The following is a 27,810-nucleotide window of genomic DNA, read 5'->3' on the forward strand; positions in this document are numbered from 1 at the left end:
TCATGTGAACCATCTGCAACTTTATTCCAGAGCAGAAATAAGTCATTTTCTAGCAATAAATATAAAAAAATAATAAATTAAGGTTCAAGAGAAAAAAAAAACCCAACAAAACAGAGTCATTAACACTGACGAGTAGTGAATATCATATCGTCAAAGAGGTCTGAGCGAGGGCGGGGCGGGGAGCGGGCAGGAGAGGCCTGCCAGCACCAGCCCCCCAGGCCCGGAATGTCCGACACAGGGCCGTCCTCTGCCTCGCGCTGTGGAAGGGGCCCCGCCACACACACATTCTCTCCATAAAGTACAAAATATCTATTTAAAAAACCTCAACACAGTCAAGCATCCTGCGGGGGTCCCAGGAAGACAAGTGGCCCTCTGGGGCTAAAGAAGGCACTGGGGGCGCAGCGGGGAACCTTCTGGCATCTTCTCGCCCAGCAGAGCCCGCCGTCTGTCCTCTGATAGAGCACACGGAGGTGCCCTGTTCGCACACATGGCAAAGACTGACTCCCACTTCCCTGAATCCGGGGAGAAGGCTGAGGGGAGGTCAGTATGGAAATGTCCCTCGTTTTGGTCCAAAGGCTCTGCTCCAGGAGGTTCTGGGAACACGGTGGTCCCCACTAAGTGCTTGGCTTCCTTCAATGGGATCCCTGAGCGAATCCTCGATTCAGGCCCCCCACCCCCTGGCCCCGCCCCCAGCAAAGGCCTCAGGGTGGCGTCGGTAAGGAGCAACTACAAATAAATAAGCTTTCTGGTGTCGCGGTGCCACACTGGCAGGGAGGCTGCAACTGCTGCTTCAAGTACTCTTGGCGGAGGGGGACACACAGTCCTGGTCCTGGGGAGCTCAGATGGGGATGCCCACTGTGTTCACTTGGTCCTTGAGCCCCAGCAGGCTATAGGCAATGCGCTTCTGGTGGCCTGGCAGCCGCACGCCAATCCTCTTGATGTCTCTGAGAGCAGGGGAGAGAAGAATGAGGGCTAGAGCTGGGGGGAAGGGGAGGGAGAAGGGGCTCGTGACTGTGGGAGGAAGGCATCAGTAAAGAGAGAAGGGGGACAGAGAGCAGGCTTGGGGGGGCCTGTGGTGAGAAAGGCCCAGTTAGGCGGGGGTCTCCCAGAGGGTTCGACTTAGCAGCCCACTGAGAAGCCCACCGTGGACCAAGAGGAAAATGATAGACCCTGGGCTCTGAGCAGCTCTGCCATCACAGCTCCTCAATAGCTGTGAGTTGAGCGATACGTTCACTCCCATGTTGCAGATTGAGAAACAGAGGTGCAGAGGTGATGTGACTTGTCCGGGGCCAAGGGGCTGGGAAATCAAACCAGCTGCCATCAAACAAGCCCCTCCCTTCAAGAAGCCTCTCCCTCCCGCCACCCAAGGTACCTGCATGCCAGCTTCCACCCGCCCCCCATCCCCACACCCACCCGGGCTATTGCTCAAGCTCCTCCCTCCTGCCCGGAAACACTTGCTGGGGGTCCATCAGCGTCAAAGCTCTGCTGGTCTCTAAGAAGCTTCCGGTCATCACATTCCTCACCTGTACCATGGGACACCCGTGCCCAGCTAGAGGGGGCAGCTCTTCCAGAGCTGGGGGCCGCAGAGGAAGGCAGCACCAGGACTAGATAGGGCCTGGGCTCCCCCTCCTGCACCCCTCATCCCCTCGTAAAACCACTTATGCCCCCTGAGCTCGGGAGCAGGCCTGTTTATTGCTCGTGTTGGGAGTTTTCGCTTCACTGCCCTCACCCACCAGCCCCAACCCATGAAAACACCCAGGTTTTTATGGGACATCTCTTGGCTGTAAACTGTAAACGGGGCCTAATTATATGGTGCAAGCTCCTGTTTGCAATTCCGGAGACAGGACTTTCCCACAGGCTCCTGAGCCTCTGGAGGAGGAGCTCTGAGCAGGGAAGGGCAGCCCCAGGTGCGAGGGGAGCGTCAGCTCCCCGGGACCTCTGGGAGGGCCAGCTTCCTGCAGCAGGATGACCAGAGGTCAGACAGTTGGGGGAACTTCCAAACCTATCACCTGAAGTTGAAAAGGAGGTTTTCTCCATACCTGTAGGTCTCAAGGCAGACCACCACTAAGACCACAAGGGTGGGCAGCGAGATTTGGAGCCCCCCTTGGGACTGACTGAGAGTGAATTTCTGAAGGTGGAGCCCAAGAAACATCCAGACTCACTGCTGATGAGTCGATGCCAACTCACAGCAACCTACAGGGAACAGCAGAACTGTTCCGCGGGGTCTCCACAGGAGCACACAGCTTCATTCTCCCATAGCACGGCTAGCAGCTGTTCTCAACCTGTGGGTCGTGACCCCTTTGGGGGTCGAACGACCCTTTCACAGGGGTTGCTCGATTCATCACAGGAGCAAAATGACAGTGATGAAGTAGCCGCGAAAATAGTGTTATGGTTGGGCATCACCACCATATGAGGAACTGCATGAAGGGCCGTGGCGTGAGGAAGGTGGACTGAACTGCTTGCTAATGCAGTCAGCAGCCCCGCTGCAATACCGGAGCTTCTGCAGGTGGCACAGCACCTGCGCTCTCATCAGGCCTCAGAGGACTCTGGTAGATGACTTACGAACTAGCTTTGCGAGCTCCCCGAGACCACGGGCTGAGATCTGTCACCTGGACACCACCCCAACTTCCAAAGAAGCCAGCTGCTTCCCAGGCCCATTTAGAAGGCCACGGGCCAGCTGAGTTAATACTCAGTCAAGAGCTCTGGTGACGTCATGATGAATCACCCAGCCTCGAACCCGAAACTTGGCAACTCAAACCCACCGGGGCTTCTGCCCAGCTCTCCCACAGTACAGAGGCTCACCTAGAAAAGCCTTCCAGCCGTTCTATTCTGTCATGAACGGCAGACAAGAAGTCTGTCTTAAAAACAAACAAACAATTCAGAAGTCTCTTTGGACCTCAGTTTCTTTGTGTGTCAAATGGGAAGCTTCGAGGAGCTGCCTCTGAGCAGCCAGCCCAGGCCCCGCTGTCCTTTCAACACAAAGCCTCCCCTTCCTTTCACTACTTTACTCCGTGACTATCAACAGCGCCGTGGACTTCGATGAGGGTCGCGGACGGCCCCAAATGTGTTCCTGCCCCTGCCTCAGTTTCCCTGTCAGGAATCCAGGGTGGCCAGCCCCGCCCACTCCCCTCCCAGGAGGGAGGCTGCCTCAGCTGGCACAATGCCAGCCCTGGCCCTGCGACACTGGAGGCCGCATGCACCGGGTGGTTACCTGCTCTGTGCACAGCCCTGGGCGAGAGGAGGAGGGGGGAGCAAATAATGAGCCCTGGAGTCTCCTGCATCTGCTTATTCACAGAGCCAGTCCATGCCCGGGGCATGAGGAGGCCGTACTATCTGTTAACCCACAACACCCAGAGGCTGCTGCTCAGGCCCTGTGGTCTGGGACACCACCCCCTCCGTGCGCACTGGCTCTTTGAGAAAACCGCTAGAGACACATGTGTCCCCAAACCACTCGGACCAAGATCAAGATGGCAGCCATGGGCCAAGGAGCAGCAGTGAAGTATTGGAGGCCAAGCCACGGCGTATTAAGGGCCTCTCTGGAGAAGGGCTGAATGGCTCTGAGACCATCTCAGCCTCCCAGTGGGATCCGAGGCCTGTGTGCGCACAGCCGGGGGCTGTCAACAGCCCCCAGTGATTCCCCAGGAAGGGTCGGAGGCAACGGAGACAAAGGCAGGCCCCGGCTCCGAGCAGCGCAGGGCTGGTGGAGGAGGAGGGAGCCATGAATGACTTCCTGCGTTTATCCAGGCCTTTTCAAAATAAAACACACACGCACACACACAGCCTCCATCAATCCAAGATAGCCCTGTCCCGCTCGTGGGAAAGGAATTGGCCGAGGAGCACCCCGGGCTATTTCGGGAAGCTTCCAAGAACATGTGTTTCCTGTAAGCACTTCTCCTTGCCCTGCACATGGTCACCCAGAAGAGAAGAGGCACTGTCCTTGGTGGGAATCCCTGGAGGGGTCACAGGCACTGTTCCAGGCTTTCAGGGAAAAGGAGGTGTCCAAGGGACCTTGACATCTGCCCACTGGTGGTGGGCAGAAAGCAGGCATGCAGGAGAGGAGAGTACCCTGGACTAAGCCCCTGCTGGAGGCCAGGCGTGCCACCTGCACTGCACCCAGGTAGAAAGCACAGGCTCAAGGAGAGCAGCTGATAGGATCAAGGTCACGTGCTAGGAAGTGGCAGCTATGAACCTGAACTCAATCTGCTCCTGGGAGCCAGTGCCTTACCCCACCCCCATGTCTTTTCTTGGGTCACTCTGTCCCCTGCGTGATTCCCATCCTCGGCTGTCCCTGGGGGTGGGGTCATGGCCTGAGCCGTTTCCAGAGGTCCCCGAGAATATTCGTGCCTGGTCCAAATCCCAGGACTGTGAACTCAGTGGGGTCAGCCTCTCCTTGCGGTTCCCAAAACCTCGTGCCTGGGGGGGACCCATTCCTGCCATGACCTTGGACCCCACACAAGCTGGTCTGTTGGGACTCACTGCTATTTTTGGAGGCATAAAAGGCGAAGAGGCTAACGCCCTCTCCCTGCTGGGACACGAGGAGGTGCCTGTGCCAAGGCCCTGCTGGGAAGGACCCTGTGCTGGTGCTGTGCAGAAGTGCTCCCCGGGGACACCTGATAAAGAAAGGGCCAAGCCCAGGGCCAGCAGGGGGTGGGCAGCGCTTCTGGCCAGGCCAGAGCACAGGCCTGAGCAGAGACACGTAGGGAGAGTCACCCGGGAGGGTGGGGCAAGCCATCTCGAGGTCTTGGACCTGCCTGTTTCTCCTCTGCCCCGAAAGAGCTGTGACCTCAGGCATACTGTACCCCACCTTCCACCTCGGTTCTCTCAAGTGGAGAGATCATCATGGCGCCTGTGCACAGGACCTAACAAGGGCAGCAATTCAATCAGATGGAGAATCCCAGCTACCCACAGCAGGCCAGTAAGCCCTCTGTGCCTCAGTTTCCCAATGATGATGAGTCAGGGGTGTCTTCCTCTGGCCCTAGTGGCTGTGGGGCCCTGTGTAAGTCAGCACAGTCTTTCTGCCCGGTTCTCCCCTCCCCATGGGACATCGGGGGACCCATCACTCTGAGGGCTGTTTCAAAGGGCACAAGGGACCCCCATCTGCCCTCATCAAATAGCAGCGACTGTTATCACCATCTTGACCATTCGTCTCCTGCGCTGGAAAAAGACGCAGGGAGGAAGCGGGCACCCAGAACTGTCAGCTGCAGGCCTGGCCTCCCCCCTCCTCCTCCGGGCCTCCAGTGCCAACCGAGGAGAGAATGGGAAAAGCGGAAAGGGAGGAGCTGGGACAGAGAAGCGGGTGGGAGGGGTGTTGGGCACCGCCCGGGAGACTCACTCGTTGGTCATCTGTACCACCTTCTCGATGGCCGTGTAGCCGGCCGCCATGAAGTGCTCTGTGTACTGCTGCATCTTGATGGACTCAAGCCACTCGGCTACGGTGCGGAAGGGCACCCCCTCGGAGCCGCTGGTGCTGGGCAGCCGGATGGACACCCTGCAACAGGAGCCAGGCACCCCGGAGTGAGGGGGCTGCGGGTCAGCCTGCCCGGACTAGGGTCCCCCGACCTGCAGTCCCTCCAGTCCCCTGGTCGGGTTCGGGAAAACAGTGCACACACTTGTGAGGACAACTGCGCCCACGAGTGCCGCCCCTCCACCGACTGCATGATTGCCTGGCAAAACTCGAAGAGCAGGGTCTCGGGGTCCCAGATGTCCAACCCAGCCTGGCCGCTTGTCAGCCGGGAGAAATACATAACCATCCAGTGCCTCAGTTTCCTAATTTGCCCACTGAGGACAAGTGCAAGGTGGTCTGGCTGAGTTAGAGCATGCTGAGGCTGGCGCAGTGCTTGCGCAGATGCTGCCTCGCTCTGGCCTAAGGGACCTCTGGCTCTCTCCCTGGCCGGCCACCATCCGCAAGTGGAGCCTGCAGTGGCGGAGCTGGGGCTGCCTTGGGCACGGGGCATAGGGCTCACCGGGGGTCGAAGTCAGCCAGCGTCTTGAGGGAGTCGGGAGCTCGTATGAGCTTGTCGAGGATGCTGACGATGTCGGCGAACTTGGGCCGGCGGGTACGCTCCTGCTGCCAACACTGCATCATGAGCTGGTAGATGGCGGAGGGGCAGTCCATGGGTGTGGGGAGCCGGAAGCCCTCGTTGATGGCCTTCATCACCTGGAGGGGGTGAGGTGGTCAGGAGGAGGCAGCCTCATGACTGCACCCGTACAGGTCCTCTGAGGGCCCCAGAAACAGATAGAAAAGCCCTCTTTCTGACGCCCAGCAGTCAACTTTCAGGCTGTACAAAGAGGCCATTCCCAGAGTTCCCAGGAGAAAGAGAAGTTAAGCCCATGGGACCCTGGGAGACAGGCTCCAGTGCGCCCTGAGCCAGCTCCTCTAGGCTCCAGACTTCTACCTGCAGCTGCCTAGATGAGTACGTGCCCTTCCTCGCCTTCACCTGGAGCCGCAGCCCTGGCTCTCAGGCGAGACGGCACCTCCTCTAGGAAGCCTTTCAGGCACACCCCCCCCCACACACACACACAGAGGAACATGAACACGAATGGACATATTAGCACATACACATGAACACACATCCCTGTGTACCCAGGCACATCCAGGAACAGACACACCAGCCCATGCTCTCCTGAGAGCAGGAATGTGCACAGGGAACCCAGCACAAAGCCTGGCACAGAGCAAGCCCTCAGTAAACCCTAGCTGAGCGGAGGAATGATGGGTCTTGGACTAGATGGAGACCTGCAGACAGAAGGGACCCTACCTCGTGGTTGGACAGTTCCCAGTAGGGCCGCTCGCCATACGTCATCACCTCCCACATGACAATGCCGTAACTCCACACGTCACTGGCTGAGGTAAACTTGCGGTAAGAGATAGCCTCTGGGGCTGTCCAGCGGATTGGAATCTTGCCGCCCTGCAGAGGACCCAGACAGGTCACCACTGTCCCCTCTGGATCAGTCAGCGCCTCAGGGTCCCTCCTGTGCTCTCAGAGGTGCTCTGGCGTCCGAGTCCCATAAGCTCTGTCCACCAACCCACGACGCCCCCGCCAGCAGCGCCAGCTCCCGACTCACACTAGTGGTGTAGGTGGCCTCAGGGTCGTCCTCCAGCACTCGGGACAGGCCAAAGTCTGACACCTTGCAGACGAGGTTGCTGTTGACAAGGATGTTGCGGGCGGCCAGGTCACGGTGCACGTAGTTCATGTTGGCCAGGTACTTCATGCCAGCCGCGATGCCCCGCAGCATGCTCACCAGCTGAAGCACGCAAAACTCGCCATCCTTCTCCTGCCAGAACACAGCCCCTCAGTATGCCTGGCCGGTCCCTGCCCGGACCAGCCCCTCCTCCTGCCAGGCCACAGCCCCTCAGTGCCAGTGGCCAGTCCCTGGCTGGCCCAGTCCCACCTCCTACCCGAGTGCCCCCATCCATACCCGGAGAAACTTGTCGAGGGCCCCGTTCTCCATGTACTCAGTGATGATCATCATAGGCTTGTCTGTGGGGGGGACACAGTGTAAGGGCACGGCCAAGGTCGTAGGGAGGAAGGTGCAGGTTGGCGGATACAGGCCAAGCTCTCAGAAGAAAGGAGCCCAGAAAATGGGGACACAGGAGGACACAGGTACATGTGGGGAGATGAGCCCAGTGTGGGGAAGTGGATTCAGGTGGGAAAGAGGACATAGGTGTGGGGAAGGGAGGAGCACATGTGAGCCAGTAGGTAGATATGGGTGGAGGGGAGAAAGCAAAAATGTGTGCAAAGGTGGGAACAAGTGGGGGGTGTGTGTGCGTAGGTGTGTGGGAAGACGAACACAGGTGTGGGGAAAGCAAGCATGTGGTGTGAGGGAAAGGCTGTAGGTGTATGAAGAGGTGGATCTAGGAGGGGCAGGGGGCAGGCACAAGCGTTTGGAAAAGTGGAAACAGGTGTGAAAGGAGGTAGGCACAAATGTAGGCAGAAGTGTGGGAGAGGTGGGTACAGGTATATGGGGAGGTAGAGAGGTAGGCGCAGGTTGGAAGAAGGAAACACAGGTGTGTGGGGAGGTAGGCATGGGTGTGTGGAAGGTAGGCCAGGTGTGTGAAGATAGGCACAGGTGTGTCGGGAGATAGGCACAGGTGTGTGGAATAGGTACAGGTGTGTGGGAGGTAGGAACAGGTGTGTGGGGAGGTAGGCACAGGTGTGTGGGAGGTAGGAACAGGTGTGTGCGGAGGTAGGCACAGGTGTGTGAGAAGGTAGGCACAGATGTGCGGGAGGTAGGCACAGGTGTGTGGCAAGGTAGGCACAGGTGGAGAAGATGGCCCAGGTGAGTGCCCCTATGCCCTGGGTACTCACACTTGGATACGACGCCCTCCAGGCGGATGATGTTGTGGTGGCTGAACTGGCCCATGATGCTGGCCTCGCTGAGAAAGTCCACGCGCTGCTTTTCCGTGTAGCCGGCCTTCAGTGTTTTAATGGCCACAGGCACCTCCTTCTTCCCCGAGGCCTTCAGTGTCCCCTTGTACACCTCCCCAAACTCTCCTGTGGAGGGGCACAGCGGGCAGGGCACCCCAGTCAGTGTCAGGGCCCTCTAACCCGCATACCTGCTCCCCGCTTCCTCCAGCCCCAGTGGAGGAAGTCGGCCTCACCTGCTCCGATCACTTTCTGCCGTGAGACACAGGAGGGATGGATCTCGGTGGTGAACTTGAGCACAGCCTGGTTGGGGTCCTCGTATGTGTGGGGGTCCACGTATGTCTTCAGGGGTTTCAGTTGTTCTGGAGAGGGCAAAGGGTCAGGGTCAAAGGTAGCTAGCGTGGGGAGGGACAACTGTGAGGGGATGCCCTAAGGAAGGAGGGGCAACATCACAACCTCCTCCAGGGATTCAGACCTGGCTGTGAGCGTCAGTCCCTAGAGTTGCCAGAGACAGCTCCAGGCCCACCCCTGGGATGCTGGAATCCCCTGCTGCTCCCACACCAAGACAGAACTTGGGGGCGAGAGGGCAGTAGGAGCCTGGGCATGGATGGGGCCGCGTCTCACCTGACTTGGAGAAATACACGTCCTCAGAGGAATGGCGGGCTCGTAGACTCTTCCTCCTGGAAAGGCCACATGGGGAGACACACAAGGCACTCAATGAGCCCCGCTGTGGCCAGGTAAGCCTCCTGGGCCCTGTGGTCAGAGCCTCCCCGTCAGAGGACCCGGGGAAGGCTGGGTGGGAGGTGGGAAGGAGGGGAACAGGCTCTCAGCTCTCCCCTTGGGGCTTCACCCCATAAAGGCCCCTGTGCGTAGCTGGAACGAGGGCTTCCTGCCTGCGTGTCCACAGGAATTGTGGGTACACCCCTCAGACACCCCATGTCTGGGGCCCTGCTGGGTGCCAGGCACCGTGCTAAGCCCTTTTCGGCTCATTCTGTCCTCACCTCGCTAGGAGGCAGGGAGCATATCCTAACTAGCCCATTTTCCAGATGAGCAAACTGAGGTCCCACCCGTGTCCCACCCTAAGCCCTTGGGGAGCGAGACGCTGACAGACCTGCGATGGATGAAGAAGCCGATTCCAGCCAGTATGAGGAGCAAGAGAAGGCCGATGGTCACGCCGCCAATCATCGCCATGTTGCCAGATCCTTCTGTGGCTGTCAGGGGAGACCATGTGATGACCAGAGGACCTCCACACCCCAAACCAGGGCACCACCCCAGCTGCAGCTGAGGCCTACTTTACAGACCAAGGCACCAGGTATCTGCTCTGTGCTGGGCTTCTACTGGGCAGGGGTCCTGAGTACCACTTCACGCTGGGACTAATGATGCCCCCCAAAGAAGTGGCTTCTCTATGATTCTCCAGTGAGTGGTCCCAGGAGTTTGGGGCTCTCGATGGGGATTTGAACTTGAGTCAACATGTTGGCAGAACACATCCTTTTTTTCTCTTCACGCTGTCCTCAGCACCCACGTCCTTGGCCCTGTCCTTTGGCCTTCCAACCCCTAGGCCTCACCGCGGTCCCTCCTTGACCACGAACACGTCAGCATTCATGGAATGTACCAGGATGCAGTATTGGGTTACGGATGGTCAGTTCCGTCCCAGGCCAGCCCTACTCACACAGCGTCTGGAACTCATGCATCCTGCTGCCGGCGCCCTGGCCCTCCTGCGTCAACGCCTGCACCTGGACCAGGTAGGTGGTGTCAGGAACCAGGTCGTCCAGGATCACGGAGAAGCCCTCTGTGCTGCGCACATTGTAGCTGTTGGAGTCCCCCTGTGGGTCGAAAGAGGGAGGGCACGGCTGAGTCCATCAAGGCGAGTAGCTTGCTAACAAACTGGAGCCCACGGCTCAGAAAGGGAAATGAGCTGTCTGGTCCCCAAAGCCTCCCTCTTCCCCCCTTCCACTGCCTCCCGCAGAACACCGTCTTCTCTGCTGCGCTGGCCGAGAAGGGGCGTGTGGCTTCCCTAGCCAGCTGTGCAGTACAACGAGCATCCGAGTGACCAGCCTGTCCACCCCGGCTCCCAGGCCCAGCGGAGGTAAGCCCAGGCCCTCAGCGCGCTCACCTTCTTTCGGTAGGTGACCTCGTATTTCCACACACGGTTTTGTTGGCGCGGGGGGATGCTCCAGGAGACAGTCAGTGAGGTGGTGCTGCGGCCCTCCAGTCTCACTTTGGGGGGTTCTGAACAGAACAGCGGGCGGGGGAGGGGCGTGAGGAACCACCTTCAAGGTGGAGGCAAGTGTGCATGTTGCCCAGTGAGCCACGGTCCCTCAAGCACCACCTGGGATCCCCCACTGCCAGCTCCAGTCCCCCAGCCCCTCCCCGGGGCCTGGTCCGGCAGAGTCCCTGGTGAGGATTCCCAAAGGCGTGCTAACGAAGAACAAGAAACGGACCTGAGCCTAGCTCATCCTCTCTGAGGACTTAGCAACTCTTCCACAACCCTATCATCACGACTTTCACCCCGCAGCTGTTTTTGCTGCGTTCACAGATCAATTCGGCCGCTTTGACACACACTGATTCCTTCTCCGAGTTGTGCAACCGTCCACCCCCCCGGAGCTGTTCCTCCCCCGCAGCCTAAACTCGCTGCCCCGGAGGCTCCTGGCTCATCTTTCCAGTGGCTTTGATTCCACGTAGATCGATCTTAAACCACCGCAACGCTCCGGGCAGACATTCATTGCTGGTTAAGTTAAACTACCACTTGGTTTTATAAGGGCTTCAGGGGATAGTCTTGGTTTAATGTTTAAAGACTATCGCAAGATAATCACTTCTGGAGTTCAGCCTCTGTGGTTCCAGACAGTCTAGAATCCGCGAATATTTGAAATTCTGTTCGGCATCCGCCACACCCTTTTGGTCAGAATTCTTCCATCAGCGAAATGATCAGAACATTCAATGACAGTACGGCCGGGCACGGTCTAGCTCTTCTGGTCTCCTGGCAAAGGGGCAGCTGTCGCATGGGGGACACACACTAGATTTCCTCCTCCTAATCCCAACTCTGTCTAGTCCTGTGTTGCTCCAAATAGAGACAGCCATGCCTTGGGCAGCTGACTGCAGGCTTTTAAGACCTCGGGCACGGTGTACGCAATGCAGGAGGAAGCCAGCAACCCTGTGGTTATCCCCATCCCCAGGTGAGGTAATCAAGGCCCAGAGGAGCTAAGTCACTTGCTCAAGGCCCCGCACCCATAGTGGCAAAGTCAGCAACTTCACCAGGCTCCACAGTCTGCCTCTCACTGCCGTGTATGTTCAAGTACAAGCCGAGGCACCTACTGGAAAACTCGGCTCATACACCAGTATGTACAGGATTAGCCTCCATGCCTCCCTTTGAACTCAGCTGCGCTGCCCACCCAAACAGGCTCCCCAGGTCGCAGCCGCTGCCCTTACCCGTCTGGTTGATGCTGACGCTGACCGTGCGGAAGCTGCGGCTGGCCACCAGGTCTGAGACGCCATTACGGGCCTCGATGGCAAAGGTGTAGTTCATGTGAGGCTCCAGGTCACTGACCGTCAGGCTAGTGTGGGTCAGCATGTGTGGGGACTCCGAGTAGCGCACGCTGTCCTCGCAGGGCCCGCACTCTCCCGACTCGGGCCAGCACTGCTCACAGGTGACGGTGTAGACCACATCTGCACGGCCGCCGTTGTCCTGGGGGGGCTTCCAGCGCAGCTCCACTTTGGCGCCCATGCCCACAGCTGTGAGGTAGTATGGGGCGGAGGGTGGGCCTGCAGAGGGCAGACATTGGGGTGTGGTCCAGGACCAGCTGGGCACCAGGAGCCCATCCCTGTACAGTCACGGGACACCCCCCACCACCCCCAGTATAGGACTGTCCAGGACTAGGGAGTTACTAAAGTAGACAGAGTTGGGTGACCCCCTGTAGTTAACTCACTGACCATGTGACCTGTCAACCTCCACCCAAGTCCTCCTTGGCCCCCTCCCTGGCTCTCAGAACTCACGTGTGCAGGGTGTGGCCAGCTCGTCCTGCGGAGCCCGGAAGTAGCCCTCCTCACACTGGCAGGAGGTGGCACCCTCCAGAGAGGGCAGTGTGTGTGCTGGGCACTCTAGGCAGGGGCCCTCGGATGCCTCCGGCTTGAAGAATCCAGGTGAGCAGGCTAGTGGACACAGGGACAGAAGGGACACAGGGACATCAGGCTAAGCCATCTTTATCTCTAGGAACCTGTTCCCCAGCCATGTATCCAGGGGCCCCAGACAAGCTGCTAGGCCCCAGGTGCTGTTCTCACTGAGGAATGTCTGGCTGGGAGGAGAAAGTATAGGACAAACTCAGGAAGGGTCTCACCTGGAGCGCCAAATGGTCCCACCACTCCCAGTGACCCCAACGGCAGTGCTGTGTCATTGAGTTTGGCATTTGGGGCCACATCAGCCCCTCTAGTTCCTAAGAGCCCCAGTGCATTCCCGGCACAGCATGCTCCCTGCCTGTCCCACCTCCTGGCCTGGCAGGGCCCAGGGCTGTCCTGTCACTTCACCCTCTTCCTCTCCCACTGGTGTTTGCTGATTGACTCCCAGTACCCCTGACTGAGCAGCCAACACACCAGCTCAGAAGACCAGCCCACAGGTGCTCTCTCAGCTCTTCTGCCAGCTCACTCATTTCCCACCAAGCACCTGACCACCTTCCTGTTCCGGGGCTGGTTGTCCAGGAAACGGGAACGGCCAACCCTCCAGCATTTTCTCTGGGACCTGTTTCCAGGGCCGAGTCATTTCCGTTTCTCACAAGGACAGCCAGGAAGAGGCTCTTCCGCCTCTGGGAGCAGGGTCTATCCTGGCCCCGCCAGCTGGGTGCTCAGGCACCGGACTCCAGAGGTGTCTTCCTCGTACCACCCTGCCCTGCCCCTGTACCAACGCCCTGCCTGGCTCCACAGGCAGGAAGCTGTCCAGATACAGGGCCCCCTATGTGGAACTGACCAGGGCTAGGGAGTTACTTACTAAGTGCCAGAGTCGGGTGACCCCCTGTAGCTAACTCAGAGAGGAAACCCAGGCATGAGGCTGTAACCCCACCCACTGCCATCAAGTCAATTCCAGATTCCAAGGTTGTGAATCTTCACGGGAGCAGGTGAACTCTTTCTCCTGTGGAGCAGCTGGTAGGTTTGAATCTTTACAGTTGGCCACCCACTGTTCACCTGACAGCCCACCAGAGTTCCTCCATGAGGCAGTGAGAGAGAAGATCCAACATTCACTGAGTCTTTTGCCCCCAGCCTCAGGCTAAAAAGACTCTGGGAGCAGGGCAATGTCTACAGAAACTGGACAGGCAAGGGGCCAAGGAAGTGGAAGGGGACGACGACTTTAGACCAGGGTCGGGGGAATTAGGGGACATTTCATCTGGGGTTTAGAGGCAAGGTAGGAGTTCGGCAGAGCAGAATTACTGGGAGAGGGAGTTAGGAACTGCACAGCTAATACAAAAACCGTGAGCAGCTTTGCGGGCACAACTAGGAAAGCGGCTGGCAACCAGCCCAAGGGGCTTCCAGACACCAGATCTGGAAAGGCCCTGAATGCCAGGCCAAAGACCCAGGACTTTATCGAAGGGATGACAGAGAGCCAGTGAAAGTTTGAACTGGAAAATACTGGCACAGTCAGATGGACATGGCCAAGGCCCTCCACACCCAGTGAGCATGGTGGGAAGGGGACTCAGTATCGGGAACAGGACTCTGATGGACATCCAGCCCCAGGAGGCCCTAGATGGTGATTGCTTCTTAATGGCTCTGCTCAGAATCAGGCTACCTCCTGCCCTCTACCACCCCAGACAGCCCAGTCCCTTCCTCACCCTGCCTCAGCCCACCCCACCTGCTCTTCTCCCCTCCACCCTGATCCACCAAAACTTCAGCACATCATGACAGGGCTGGGGCACCCACCACAGGAGGGGCTGAGCCAGCGCCACCCAGCAGGACACCAGACCAGAGTCCAAATGATCAGCAGTGACCACAGGGCCAGCACCCACGGTGTGCAGCTTCTAGGCAAGGCCCTTCGGGTCCATCTGATCCTCACAAAGAAGGAGCCAGCCAGACGTGCGATGTGATCGCTAGCCATTACGTCCTGTTGGTTTGGCACTCAGGAGATCCCGGGTCCTAAGAGAACTGCGCCTATGTGTTCTTGACTGTGGCCTTCACGGAAGCAGATCGCCAAGCCTTTCTTCCGTCCAGCTAAGCACAAACCGCAGCCCCGCACCCCACCCAGAGACCCAGAGACTATCAATCCCAGTTTACTGAGGAGGTGGAAATCTGGCCCTCAGAGGGAGAACCACCTGCCCAGTGTCTCCAGGCAACACCGACATAAAACCCAAACTTAAGGCCAGGTCTTAGAGTGGACCAACTCAGCTGCATCCCTCTGTCCAGGAACACCTCCATTGGGAGTGAAGAGAAAACCCCGACCCTTTAATACCCAGAGTTCCCAGGATGAACGTCAGAGCCTCTGTGTGTGCCTCCCTCCCTACTCCCCCAATCCCCCCAACACAAAGGACATGTGTCCTCAGGGAGAAGAGAGCTGGGAGGAGGGGGGCACGGGAACGACAGACAGCACCCGCTCCTTCAAACTCCAAACACCTTTGAGCTCCCTAATGTCTCAAAGAAACTCATGTGTCCTTTGCATTCCTCTACAGAGTTGTTACAGCACAGAAATAGCTCTCTCCTTCCTCAAATCGTCAAGAAAAATGAGACCCGGGAAAGCCAAGCTGTGTTTACCCTGGGAGCTCAGTTCTCCCAGGTGCCCTGACTTATCTATCCAGGGCCTGTCTGCATCCTGGGCGAATGCCGCCTACAGGTGGTCCACACCTCCCAGAGTTCCAGCGCCCTGTCTGGGGCAGCTGGTGCGGCCCCTGGGGCTTCTCACACCTTCCCCAGCAGGCTTGGGCTCATTGCACAGAGAGCCCCATCTACCCCTCACTCCCACTCCCTACGACCTGTCTCTCCCAAGCCCCCACCCTGTGCCAGCCAAGAGCAGGAAGTGGGGGAAGAGGCAGGTTCCATTCTTTGGCCCCAGAGTCCAGGGGGGGGGGGGGAGTGGCGGCCCGCCTGCTGCCGGCAGGAAAGAGGGAATTTGGAGAGATTTCCGCTACGGATGTCCCAGATAATACAGTGGCGAGGCAGCATCCACCGGGCATGTGCTTGCCTGACGAGAATGTGCAGCCCCTCCTCCAGCGAAAGCACACGGCTGGTCCCATGGCAGGGGTCTCTCTTGTCTGGCTTCTGAGGTCTGCCCCCTCCACCCCCGCATCCCCTCAATGTTTCCTAGGGCATCTATTACTCAATCTGTGTTTACAAATAGAGACTGAGCACTGCCTACATGCTTGGCCCAATTCTGGGTGCTAGGGAGACGGTGGTGAGACCCATCCACAGGGTTAGGCTACAGGGAAGCTCGCTTAGTGCTGTGCAGGGTTTCTGTCCATGTGGGGCTTCCCTAGGAGACCGTGGGGAAGCAGGGACGAGTCCAACCCCTTGGGATCCCGAGAGGGTCCAGCCCAGGCAGTGCTATACAGGAGGTGCCAGCTAATGTTTGTGGAAGGAATGCATGAGGGACGAACCTGCATATGGAAAGAGGACCCAAGGCCACAGAGCAAGCATTCTGTCCGTCCGTGTCTGGGGGACGCCACCTGCCTGGCAGGCCGCCCTGGCTTTGACACCCTTGGGAGATTTCCCTGGCCCCGGTGTCGCCTGGCAGGTCCGGGCCACTCCGAGTGAGGGAACTGGGACACTGGCTGCACCCAGGGCTGCACCCTGGTTTTTCCAGTTCAGTTGCCCGTCCTTAAGGTGGCAGCGTGGGGTGACTCAGGGACAGACGCCTTCGGGTGTGTTGCAAGGCCAGCCCCTGGTTGAGCCCCTCCTCCCAGACCCAGCCACCTTCCCGGTTGGTGGTGGCAAGGTCATGAGGTCAAGAGGTCACAGTGGCAATTAACCAGAGGCCAGTCACCTCCCCAAGCCACCCCAGCCGGACTTTGTCCCACCTAACAGGCCACAAGGAGCAGGGGCCTGCAAGTTACACGTATCACACAACAATGAGGGGGGCTGCTAAGTCAGGTACTGGTAGCTTCTGGGGGAGTAGGGACCTCGGCCACTGACTGGGCCGGCAGCGGCGGCTGCAGTCCCCTGTTCCTTTCCACACACCCCAGGGAGTGATTGGCCGCACATTCTTCCACTAGCTGAGATAAGCACTGTTCCCCGGCTCCCGCCCTCTCCCTACCACCCGCCTTTTATCTCCTGTTTGCTTTCCCTGCCTCCTTCCTTCCGTTCTGGGGACCCACTTACCTCCGGAGGAGGGAGGGCCCCATGCCCGCCGGCAGGGCTGCCAGCACCTGGCTTTGCCCAGTTGGGAGTTGAGACTGGGTGGGCATCACATAGGTCACCCAGGGGGCTACCCTCCCACAGCTCCACCTCTGCTGGGCCAGAAGAAAAGTCTACACAAGAGAATGGGGGGATCAGCCACAGCCCACTGAAGCTGCGTCCCTGCCAACATCCCTGCCACGGACCAAGGACACCTTGCCTAAAGGCCACCCTAGCCAGAGCAGTTCCTGCACTAAGGGAAGACTCACCTCAGGACCCCAGCACTGGGGCCCCAGCCCAACACACATGGGAGCTCAGATTGAGCTACCTCAGAATGTCAGGGTCACATCCACAAGGTCACGCAGTTTGTAGGTGGAAGGACACACACCAGGGGTAACTGAGGACAACGTACTGCCTTTCTGGTGCCAGACGCCAGCTCTTTCAGTCACTGGTCACCATTTCTGCACTCTGAGCTTCAGTGTCCCCCTCTGTAAAGTGGGGGTTAAAAAGGCTTCAGTCTCTGGGCTATCTGTGAAGCCCAAGAGAAGCCTTGTGTAGAATTGTCTCGCCAGGTGCCTGCGACAGACAGGGTGTCCCTATGACCCGGGACACCCAGCAGAGGGGACATCCCAGGGCGCTGGGCCTAGGGAAGAAGCAGGATTCTACAAGGAGGGAATTCCTGGGCCCACAGCCCCTCCTCCAGCTCTGGCCTCCCAGCTGCTGGCTGAGCTTCTGGCCGGGACCGCTGGCCACCTGCTCACCTGGCCGGCGGTCCCTGTGGGCTGAGGCGCCAGCCAGGGCCCCACCAGCTCCACTGCTGATGCCAGCACAGGAAGCGGAGACAGGGAGACAAAGCCGCCCCAGGGGAGATGGTCAGCCTGTGTGACTCCACTGTCCCTGAGGCAGGCGGAGGGGGAGGCACTGGAGGGAAGCCGGCTCATTCCTGACATAGCTCTCAGAGAGCTCCCGGGCAGCCTGCCCACCTGTCCGCACACGGCACCTGGGAGGTGCTTCCCTTCCCTTCCGCTGCCTACTTAACTCTTTCCTGAGCTCCGGCTTCCTGGGGAAGAAAACACCTGAGGGGAAATGGACTTTGGGAATAGCCCAGACAAGGTGCTGGGTGACCTTTCTGGATTCCGTTTTGTCCTTAACACGAAGCCTGGAGGGAGAAGCTGGGTCTGTGGCCGCAGGGAGGGCCAGCCCTCTACCTCCTCAACCACCGCTTCCTGGATACACTCAGCAATGGTCTCCCAGTGCCCTGTGCCAGGACCTGCTATCCCGGGCTGCCCAGAGGCCAACCCAGGGCCAAGCATCCTGGGGCCAGTCGCTGAGTCAGGGATTCCAAAGGAACTGGTCACTTCCTGCCTCGCTTCCCAACCCCTCCTCCGTCCCAGGCACCACTGCACAACCTGAATTCAAATCCTGATTCAGCCACATCTTCGGCGGGTGACTCCAGCCAGCCCTTCACCTCTCTGAGCCACGGTTTCCTCACCTGGGATTCACAAAAGATCTTGGCTCCTAGACAAGAGGTCAGGGCTCCCCACGAGCACCCGAGAAGCCGGTCAGGTCTATGCTGGGGACTGTCTATTTCCTCTATCCTGGGGGCGGGGGGTGCTTCTGAGAAAAGTCTAGAAGCAAAGTATGGCCAGGGCAAGCGTTCCCCAAATCTCACTCACACAGAGGCTCCCCAGGTCACACAGATGAGACCCTGGGGAGGGGCAGGGGTCCCAAAGAGGAACATTAGGGGAGCAGGTGGCTGGTGGTCAGGCAGGCAGATCCCATGAGCGAAGTTCAAGTGCTCGTTCACTCTTGGGAGCCAGTCCTCCACTGGGCTGCATCCTCCCTGCACCAGGCCTTCTCAGCTCTCTCAAACAAAGCCTGCCAGATCCCTGACCCGCCACCTCTGGAGGAGGAGGAGGAGGGAAGGCTGTCCCCCACCCTTTCTGGGACCCCCCTCAACCCCAACCGTCCACTTATCTCAGCAGGCCCTGAATCGCCTGTGGAAAGTTTTCAGCTGCCCCTCACCCCCACCCCCGCATTCTTTTGTGAGGATGTCATGTGGGAGGGGCCTGCTCACCTCACTGGGCTGCCTCGTGCCCACCCCCACCCCCACCCCACCCTGCTGTCATTGTCTGAGACTGGGGAGTGTGCTTTTGAGGCAGGACCGGCTATAGAGAGGGGGGCTGGCTCAGTAGGGGACAGGGGGTGTCAGGAAGGACTGGGAGTGGACAGTGTCTCCACAGGGTTATGGCCAGAGAGGCTCTCTTTCAGGGGACTTTCATGTGAAGCAGGGCTCTGAGGTTTTGTGCTCAGAGGCAAGAGGGCTCATGAGAAAGGGCTCCAGGCTCCTCCCACCATCAGTCCCCTCAGCGAAGGTCCAGGGCTGAAAACAAGCGTAGAGCTGGCTGGCTGGCATGTGGAACTTTCTCATTTTACTGCCCAGAGACCAGAGGTCAGAGACGGTTTGCCCAAGGTCACCCAGCCCGGGTGTGCAAATGCAGGGAACAGATTCCTCATTTCTCAATCGTCCGCTTATCTTGGCAAAGAAGCTCCCAGAGAGAGGGGATGGGCTGGCCTTCCAAAGGTTGGCATACACACCACAAATGCCCTGTCCCACAGCCAGTTCCAGCGAAAGCCACCCATTGAAAATGCCCCGTTGTTGTAAGGATTTCCGCTGTCACAGGCCCGGGCCAATGTGGCCCGAGGACAGACAATGTGGGTGCACCCAGGCCCAGAGCCGGGCTTAACTGGCCTGATAGGGGCTTTTCTTTCCCCCCCCCCCCAAAACCTCCCCAGGTGACACTAACGTGTCTGGATGAATCACCTCCATGCACAGAAGGGGAGCGAGACGCCCTGAAAGTTAAGTGGCTTGTCTGAGCTCACGCAGTGTTGTCCCCGGAGACAGACCTCAGTCCTGTGATGACATCACATGCCCACTCTGCTGGCTGGTGGCAGGTCCTCAAGACAGATCAGTGGGAGGAATCAAAAGCGATAGCCTCACTTGTAAAGCATCTGTGTGTCAGTACTAACCTGTGTGCTTTACAATATCAAGTCATTGGTTTATCCAAACAAAGCCGAGAGACACTCGTCATCTCCTTTCACAGCTGAGAAAACCCAGGCTCAGAGACACGAGCAAAGGAAGCCAGCCAAGTGGAGAGCGGGTATTTGAACCCAGGCCTTGTTGTCTGAAGGAGTTCCTGGGTGGCACAAACGGTTAGGCACTTGACTACTTACTAGCTCAAAGGTTGGTGGTTCAAACCCATCCCAGGGGCACCTAGGAAAGCAAGTCTGGTGGCCTGCTTCCGAAAGGTCATAGCCCAAACCCTAGGGAGCAGCACCATCAGGCCCAAGAGAGGCCACCATGAGTCAGGATCAGCTGAGAAGCAGCAACGGAATTCTTGTCCCAATGTCCATGCTCTAACCATCACCATCAGCTCACTGGTCCTCAGGGACTTCGCACAGGTGGAAATGAGGGAACTAGGATCCTGGAAGGCCCCATGACTTGCGCCCAGCACCACTGCATGTCAGAGATGATGGTGCTCAGGCCCCACACCAGCCCTGGGGCAGACCTGGGAACGCACCCTCATCCAGCGGCCCTGGTCCCTCCCTTTCCTGTCACCCAGTACCACCACTCACCCTGGCAGGCATCCTCCACCTTCTCATAGCCGGCCTCGCACAGGCACTGCCCGATGGGCACCAGCCATTCACCATCCACCGTACAGTGCATGCGGGGCGCCTCGCTGCCAGGGGGCACCACGGCGTGGCTTACACAGGCCCCAGCTACGGTAGCCAGGGAGGGTGAGTCCGAGCCAGCGATGGTCTCAGGGAAGTGGGCCAGGCCCTGCAGCAGCTCAGGGCACTTCTTGTAGTAGACGCGGACAGAGAGCAGTGCCACGCAGGCGCCGATGTCCTGGAAGGCCAGGTAGAAGCCCTTGCGGCTGAGCGGCCCCACGGTGCGCACCTCCACGTTCAGCTTGACATGGCGAGCCTCGAAGTCGCTGGTAACGGTGATCTCGTCAGGCGCGATGGTGTCGATCTTGGTGAACTGGCGCTTCTGGAAGTTGGTGCCGTAGTCCACGTCGGACTCTGCGTAGTAGAGGTTAAAGGTCTCCTTGCAGGAGCTGGCACCACCAGGGAAGCTGTTGCAGTCTCGGACGGTGAACTTGAGTTCGATGAAAATGCGTTCGGCCTCGCCACGGTACACCCAGTTGGTGCGAAGCCAGTTGTCCTGGTCGCTGGCCACCACATTGCACACTGAGTACATGTAAATGGGCACGTCGTTCATGATGCTCTGCATCAGGTCCCACTGCACAAGGGACAATGGGTCAGGGTGAGCAGGCATGCAGGGAAACTGAGGCACAGGGGCAGAGCTGGGTGCCAGGAACATGCTGTACAGCTCTGACTGTTCCCATTTTACCAGGAAGAAAACTGAGACCCAGAGAGGTGCTTCAAGTCACCCAAGCACAGCCAGTTGTAACTAAGCTGAGATCTGCCTCCAATCTCGGGGTACTGAACCTCTGCACTACAACGTGAGCCCGGGCCGAGTCTGAGCCACTCCTACTGCCCTGGGACCTTGGGCAGATCACTGGCACTTTCTGAGCCTCCATGCCGCCCCCCCCCGCACCGCCCACCACCATCTGGACAATGATGCCCTACTTCAGAGAATTTCTACAAGGACGAATGACATATGAGCTACAAACTGCTGAGCATGATGCCTGGCACAAGGTAACAGATAGGGCAGCTTCTAAATTATTACTGTCATCATCATTAGTCGCTCTGTGTGGCAGTGTATGTGCACAGGTGTGCATCCAAAGCAGGGGGAGAAGTTGAGGCACAATCATAGAGGATCCTCCACCACTTCCATTTTGGGGCTTTGGAACAAAGCCTTACAGCGCTGAGCTCAGAACCCAACTCAGCTTCCTCCTCCAGGAAGCCATCCTGGGTTGGGCTAAGGCTGGGCCCCATGAGGCTTTCTGGCTCCCATAGTCTCCTCTCTCCCCTTCACAGCACTTGGCACCTGCCTGGTGATGCCTAGTCTGGCTCCTACACTAGGCTCTGAACTCCTTGGGGCAAGAATTGCAGCTAGCTCATGTCTCTCGCTACCTGACACAGAGCAGGTGCCCAGAAAAGCGTTGTTGAATGAAGGAGAGAATGAATGAATGAGACCAGAGGGGCTAATAAATGAGGCCTGAGGTGTGCTGTGTATATAATGATTGGCTAGAGTAGGTGGTCTGTGTTCCCCTCCTAGCTGGATGTTCCAGGACTCTGGACCCTTGCTCAGAGTTGCGGACCTCCTCTAGTCCAGCCTGGTCCCTCGGACTTGAGAGGGCCAGGGGACAGGCATAGCACTCACAGGCACCTGGCCAGCAGTGGGAAGTGTTCCAAGTAGCCATCCTTCCCCTTGAGCTCGGGTCTCAGAACAAACTCAGCAAGGACCCATTGTACAGATAAAGATACTGAGTCCCAGTCAAGAGCAGTAGCTCTCCAAGGCCACACATGAGTCATATGGCATCGGGAAAGAACCTCAACCTCTGGCCTGCCAGGCCTGGTCTCCGGCTGCCCTCACCACCAACATGAGGCAGGACAGGCTCGAGGAAGCTTGGGTGGGAACCAGGCAAAACAACTCAGCCCAAGCAGGAAGGGGAAGTAACAGCTGAGGGCAGTGTACAGGGAGAGGGCCTGGCAGGAAGGAACCTGATCCAGTGTCCCGGGTGGGGGGAGCTGAAAGCCTCTGTTCTCTGTCTCTCCATCACCCTTCACCTCCTGGACCAGGACCTCCAAGGCTTGGGGAGCCTTTAACCCCTTCTCTCCCAAGAAGGGAAGGGCAGGAGCCAGGAAGGAGTCCTTCAGCCATCAGCACTGAGAGGGTAGAGCCTGGAGCCATCTCCCCAGCTCCTTCCGCCCACTCCCACCCCAGCTCTCTCCCCTATTTCCGAAACCCCACCAAGGGCTGACTCAGAGGCCTTGTGCAGGAAGAACCCCCAGCTTGATCTCTGGTTGAGCTCTTTGATTAAAGCCAGGCCCCGTCCTCTCACTGTCCCTCATGTTCCATATCTATACAGGGACCAGAGACCCCCCTTCCCACCCCCACCCACCCTGAAGGCTTACCCCTTTGCCGTATGGCTGTGTGAGCCAGCCGAGCTCGCCTTTGGCTTCAGCGAAATCCAACAGTACAACTGGAAAAGAGATGGGAGAGAAGACTGGGTGGTGAGCTTGGGGGTCAGACCATGGTGGAAAAGAAAACGCACACACCCTGCCGCCACAGGAATCCCATGAGGCCCTGCTGGCCCCCTCAGCTCAGTCCTCAGAAAGAGACCCCGTGACATACTAGGGTCACCACATGCAAGAACCCCACCCCTTGCCAAACTGGGAAGCGGAGGCCCAGAGAAAGAACAAGACGAGCTGGAGCCAGACAGCAGGCTGCAGCATGAACGAGGCCCACCATCTAGCTCGGAGCACTAGCCCTGCGGGCCCCCTCTGTCAGTCCCCAGCTGAGCAGAGCAGAGTCTGCAGCTCAGCCCAGCGGGGGGCCAGCAGCTGGGCAGAGAGCTAGGGTAAGCAGGGGTATTAAGTGACACCTGGCGGGCCCTGTCTGCTTCCTTGACCAAGGCCCTTGGTGGCACTCTACACATGGGTGCCGGGGGGCTGGGACAGTGGCCCGCTCTCACTGTGCCCTTCTCCCCCACCTGAAACAGCCAGGCCCACTCAGGCCTGGAGCACACAAATGCACATGTAAGTACACACATGGCCGCAGCACTTCAGGAAGAGAGAGCTCTGAACAGGTGGGAACAGCTCCGGGGCTGGGAGGAGGCATGGGTGTGGGGGGAGTGGGTCTGGAACCCGATCTGCTCTTCTCAAAAGCTGTAGAGCAGGCAGGATAAAGCACTGAACCGTAGGGCCCCAAGGAGGGGCCCAAAGATACACACAGCTGGAGAGGTCCCTCCCTGGAAGAGTGACTCGCTCAACTTCTGCCCCTTCACATCCTAAGCCTTCTTTACCCTTCCAGGGGTATGGGGGGCGGGGCGGGGAGAGGGTGCCTGGGATGGAAACCTCAGTAGGGGGCTTTCCAGGAGCAGAGGGACCAGGTACCAGAAGCCTACTTACTCCAGAAAGGTCCTCTGGAGCCCAGGGGAGGGGACATCGGGGTGGAAAGCATTGTGCTGGGGGTTTCCCCTCACCTGGCCCAGCCCTTGGGCACCTCACATTGTCCACCTGGCCCCCTGCCAGGCTTGGAGCTGCTGCCAAGACCCAAAACCCTAGGTTCTGCACTTCGACTGTTTCCACATGAAGTCCAAGTAGCTGCCAAAAGGTACCACCCCCATGCCCAGAATGGCAATGAGATTGAGGAAAATGAGGCGCAGAACCCATGCAAGGCCCCCTACTGCAGGGAGGAAAGTTCTAAAGTGAAGAGAGTAGGGTGAGTAATGAATTCCTTTGGACCCGGGGCACACGGAAGGCCGCGTCCAGAAGCCGCATTCCTCCGGCCCAGGCCCTGGAAGAGTGGCTCAGATGGTGGTATTCGGCCAAGCTGGACCCCAGGTGGACCTGAGCCGGCAGGAGGGGAGTGGGTGGAGGGCTCGAGGGACGCTCCCTCCCAAGGTTAGCCTGCCTTCTGGCCCTTCTCAGAAGGCCTCTAGGTCTGAGCTGAGGCGCTGCTTCCCGGTCAACTCCACTGCTGTCCCAGAGCCCAATCTCTCTAGGAAGGGACCCGGCTGCGCTGCCAAGGAAGAGGATATCCGATGTGGCACAGGCCCCAGGCAGAGGCTGGTGGGGTGGGGGGTTCTGGAGGGCTGGAGGGCAGGGATTTGTTCAGACATGCCCAAGGCCCAGGTTTGAACAACTCACCACCCCACTAGCAGATGGAATGTTCCGGCTGCACAGGAAGAAATCTGAGGGTACCTGACTCGGGTAGTGTGAGTAGGAAGGTGGTGAGTGCTATGTACACACACACACGCATGCATGCACATGCGCGCGCGCACACACACACACACACACACCAGCTGGTGGAGAGGCCCTTGCTCCCCGAAGTAAGGTTAACCTGGTACTGTAGGTCCCCACCATGCCTCCCAAGGGTCCGTCCCCTGTCAGTCCTCTGGAAGTGCCACAGGGCTTCATCAGAGAAGAAAAGAGGTCTTCACACAGGAGCAGCCTGCTGCCTCCCCAGGGGCTTCCAGATAAAGCCCCCTCCCTGGGAAATTCCCGAGAACCAACCACCAGGAACAGGAGCCCAGCCCTGGGTCCCTCCACCCAGACGCGGGTACAGCCCTTCCCCTGAGCTCTGCCAAAGGCTGACTTCTCCCTGGACAGAGGGGCCTGGTGCCCCTCAGGAACCCCAAAAGGGCTTCGGAAGGCTTACCGGTGAACCCTGACCCCAAAGGGGGGCAAGAAACCAACTCTCCTCATTGCCTTCTGTTGGCATATTGCCCCCTTAATACCATCCTCAGGGATCTATGTCCTCAGGGGTCTATAAGCTCCACAGCCTTTTATTCAAAAGTAGCAGTCCCACCCTCGCTCTCCCTATTGTCACTTCCTTGCTCCCCTGGTCCCTTCCAACCAAGACTTAACTTATGCCTAAAGAAAAGGGAGGGGGAGGCAGGGGTGCCTGGGGGAAAAAAATGAAAAGGGTGGTGGGGTGGGGGGCACTCTGGGCTCTTGTAGTTCCAAGAGGCTTAGAACTTTCCAGGCCTCCCAGGCACTCTCCAGCCCTCTTGCCATCAGCCGCCTCAGGTCAGAAAGCCCTGGAAGCTGCCCAGACCCCCACCTGGACCCCTGCCCGGCTGGCCTCCCTTCCCAGGAAAATCCACCACGAAACCACAATGCAAGCAGCCAGATGCTCCATTCTGCTCCCAGTGTAGTGGGCTGGGCCCTGCCTCCCCTCACTGCACTGAACAGACCTCCCTCAGTTTCCCCCATTTGCAAATGGTGAGCAGATGATGTGGTCTCTGAGGTCCCTCCTGGCTCCACCTCCTCTAACCATTGGAAACTGGGGGCACAAAGAAGTTGGCAGCAGCTCAGGTTAAGGAGTGGGAATGCCCGGCCCCTCCACCCCCAGCCAGACTGACCCTCCCTCTCCAGCCTAAATCCCAGAAAGCCTAAGAAACTAGCAATGGTCATCTGGGCCACCAACCCCCCTGCCACAGGCACATCTCCCTAGGGGGCCGTTTATAGGGTCTTGTTTGTCTTCCCTTGGGCAACCCCACCTCCCACCTCCACCTCCAGTCCTCCCTCATCCCACAGCGGGGACAAGGCTAATCACACTGGCTGGGAGACAGCTATGTAGGGTGCAGGGAACAAGGTGGCTCCAGTGTCCAGGCAGAGCCGACCAGCATCAAAGTAACCCTTGAGTCCGGTCAGTCCTCCTAATCCCCCTGCCCCCCAAGGGCAGCCTGTGTTCTTCCAGCTGTCTCTCTTCCCTCCAACCGCACGCCCCCCAAGGAGGGGGGAAGACAAGGGTTCCTGCTTCCTGGTGGAGACTAGCGGCCAAGTCTGCTGCTGGAACGGGGGTGGGATACCACCCCCAACGCCACTCCACACACAAGTGACTCCAGCTCTGGCCTTCTCCCTCCCCACTGAAACGGTTCGGGCTCCAGGGCGCCTCCACCTGCCCAGAGCTGCCTCAGCGCGGCCCCTGCAGGAGCTGCGCTCACCTCCCTCGCCAGGGTGGCGGTAAAACTGGTTCCCACAGTTGGAACCTAGCCGGTGGACAGGAAGGGCTACGGCCAAGCGCAAGGGCTCCGGCCTTTCCGCGACCCCAACTGAAGGACAACACCCTCGTGCCCACGCCTGCCCTACCCAGGGCAAAGTCAGCCGCCCCTCGTCTAGCACGGCTCTGGGAGTGCTGGGGCGGGGGTGGGTGATTCAGCTCCCCCACCCTGGGAGCCCGGGCTCCCTCGGTGGCCCTGAGGTGACGGCTCCACACCTCGGGAGCCGCGCCCCCACCTGCTTCATTTCCTCGTTCTGAGTCACCCCTTGCTCGAAATGCTTGGCTTTGGGACTTCCTGTCCTGCGAGGCCCCAAGCAGAGCCCCCAAAGCTGGGCCAGTGGGCTGGGAGGCAGGGACTGGTGCGCGCGTGGGCAGGGCGAGCCCGAACCTCGCCCCGTGCCCCCTCGCGGGGACTGGCAGCAAAGGAGCGCGGAGGAAATCTGCGAGAGTAGAGGCTCCCGCAGGGGGCTCCCTGCCTGCCCCAGAGCCCCTTGCCAAACCGGAGGCGCCGCCACAGAAGTGGCTTCCCCGAAAACTGGACAATCGGGTTAGTGAACTTGGGTCTGCAAACGCTGAGCCCTCACAGAAAGCCCTCCGCGGCCACCAGACCAGGGACCGCGCGCCCCAGCCCAGGACGCGTTCCCAAGGCCGTGGCCCGGACCGCCACCGCATGGCCCGCGCCTTGTCCCCTCGCCCGCGGCCCCGTACCCCGCGCGCTCCGGCGCAACCCGAGCCTGCGGCGCCTCTACAACCCGCAAGGGGCACCAGGTTCCTCCAGGTCGCACCCGCGCGGGGAACGGGCGGCGTCAGATCGCTTTCCAAAGTCGCGCGCGTGGCGGGCGGCCGGGTGGGCGCGGAGTCGGGGGTCCCGGCGGGTCCTCCCCGCGCGGCACATACTCACCTTCCTTGCCCTGCGCCGCCGCGGCCGCGCACACGGCCAGCGCGCAGCCCCACAGCAGGGCGAGGCAGGAGCGGGCCGCCCGAAGCCCCATGGCGCGTTCGCTTTCCCGGTCGATCCTCCGCAGCCGGCTCCCGCACGCCCGCAGCCGACCCTCCACCACCCGCTCCCTCCAGCTGCGGCGCGCAACTTAGCCCCTCCTGCCCCAAGTGCTTTATGGAAGTTGGGTGAGAACCGGCTCCTGTTCATTCATGCCCCGCGCCGACGTCACCGAAGCCACGCCTTCAGGAATGTCTTTAAAGGGGCCGGACTTGCGTAGCGAAAGGAGGGCGGGGAAATCCCCCTGGGGTTACAAGGACTTGGTGCCCCTCTGGACTCACCGGCTCCCCCACGCCTTTGCACCTTCGAGCCCTTCCAAGTGACAGCGTCCTCATGAGCTTGTCCCCAAGGATCTCTGAGCCTGGAGTCCCTGACGTGGGGATACTTTGCCATGAGCCGTCCCCACACTTGCCTTCTTGCAATCTGGTGATTGGTTTCAACGCAACCCT

The 27,810-nt window shown here is 59.2% G+C and overlaps 1 protein-coding gene across 1 annotated transcript; it reads right to left on the minus strand.

Annotated features, from left to right (window-relative positions):
- On the minus strand, positions 1-27,466 carry EPHA2 (EPH receptor A2). Its single transcript, XM_075550961.1, has 17 exons — positions 27,266-27,466; positions 22,770-22,837; positions 20,298-20,967; positions 12,354-12,509; positions 11,790-12,122; positions 10,477-10,592; positions 10,033-10,186; positions 9,475-9,574; positions 8,988-9,043; positions 8,600-8,725; positions 8,307-8,492; positions 7,417-7,478; positions 7,063-7,272; positions 6,756-6,905; positions 5,964-6,157; positions 5,333-5,488; positions 1-944 (listed from the first exon to the last, which is right to left on the minus strand). The coding sequence occupies exons 1-17, from the start codon at positions 27,354-27,356 to the stop codon at positions 839-841; spliced, it is 2,934 nt and encodes a 977-aa protein (XP_075407076.1). The 5' UTR covers positions 27,357-27,466; the 3' UTR covers positions 1-838.
- Positions 27,467-27,810: the final 344 nt, after the last annotated feature.

The sequence above is a fragment of the Tenrec ecaudatus genome, chromosome 1 (assembly GCF_050624435.1).
Source record: "Tenrec ecaudatus isolate mTenEca1 chromosome 1, mTenEca1.hap1, whole genome shotgun sequence".
Lineage (NCBI taxonomy): Eukaryota > Metazoa > Chordata > Mammalia > Afrosoricida > Tenrecidae > Tenrec > Tenrec ecaudatus.

What these genes read in the sequence shown, in the direction of transcription:
- EPHA2 (XM_075550961.1), bottom strand. Translation starts at nt 27,356, where the DNA reads ATGGGGCTTCGGGCGGCCCGCTCCTGCCTCGCCCTGCTGTGGGGCTGC. An exon ending in CCCTCGACAAGTTTCTCCGG is followed by an intron (nt 7,273 to 7,416) that starts GTATGGATGGGG and finishes GTGTTCTGGCAG; the next exon opens with GAGAAGGATGGCGAGTTTTG. An exon ending in AGGCCACCTACACCACTAGT is followed by an intron (nt 6,906 to 7,062) that starts GTGAGTCGGGAG and finishes GGTCCTCTGCAG; the next exon opens with GGCGGCAAGATTCCAATCCG.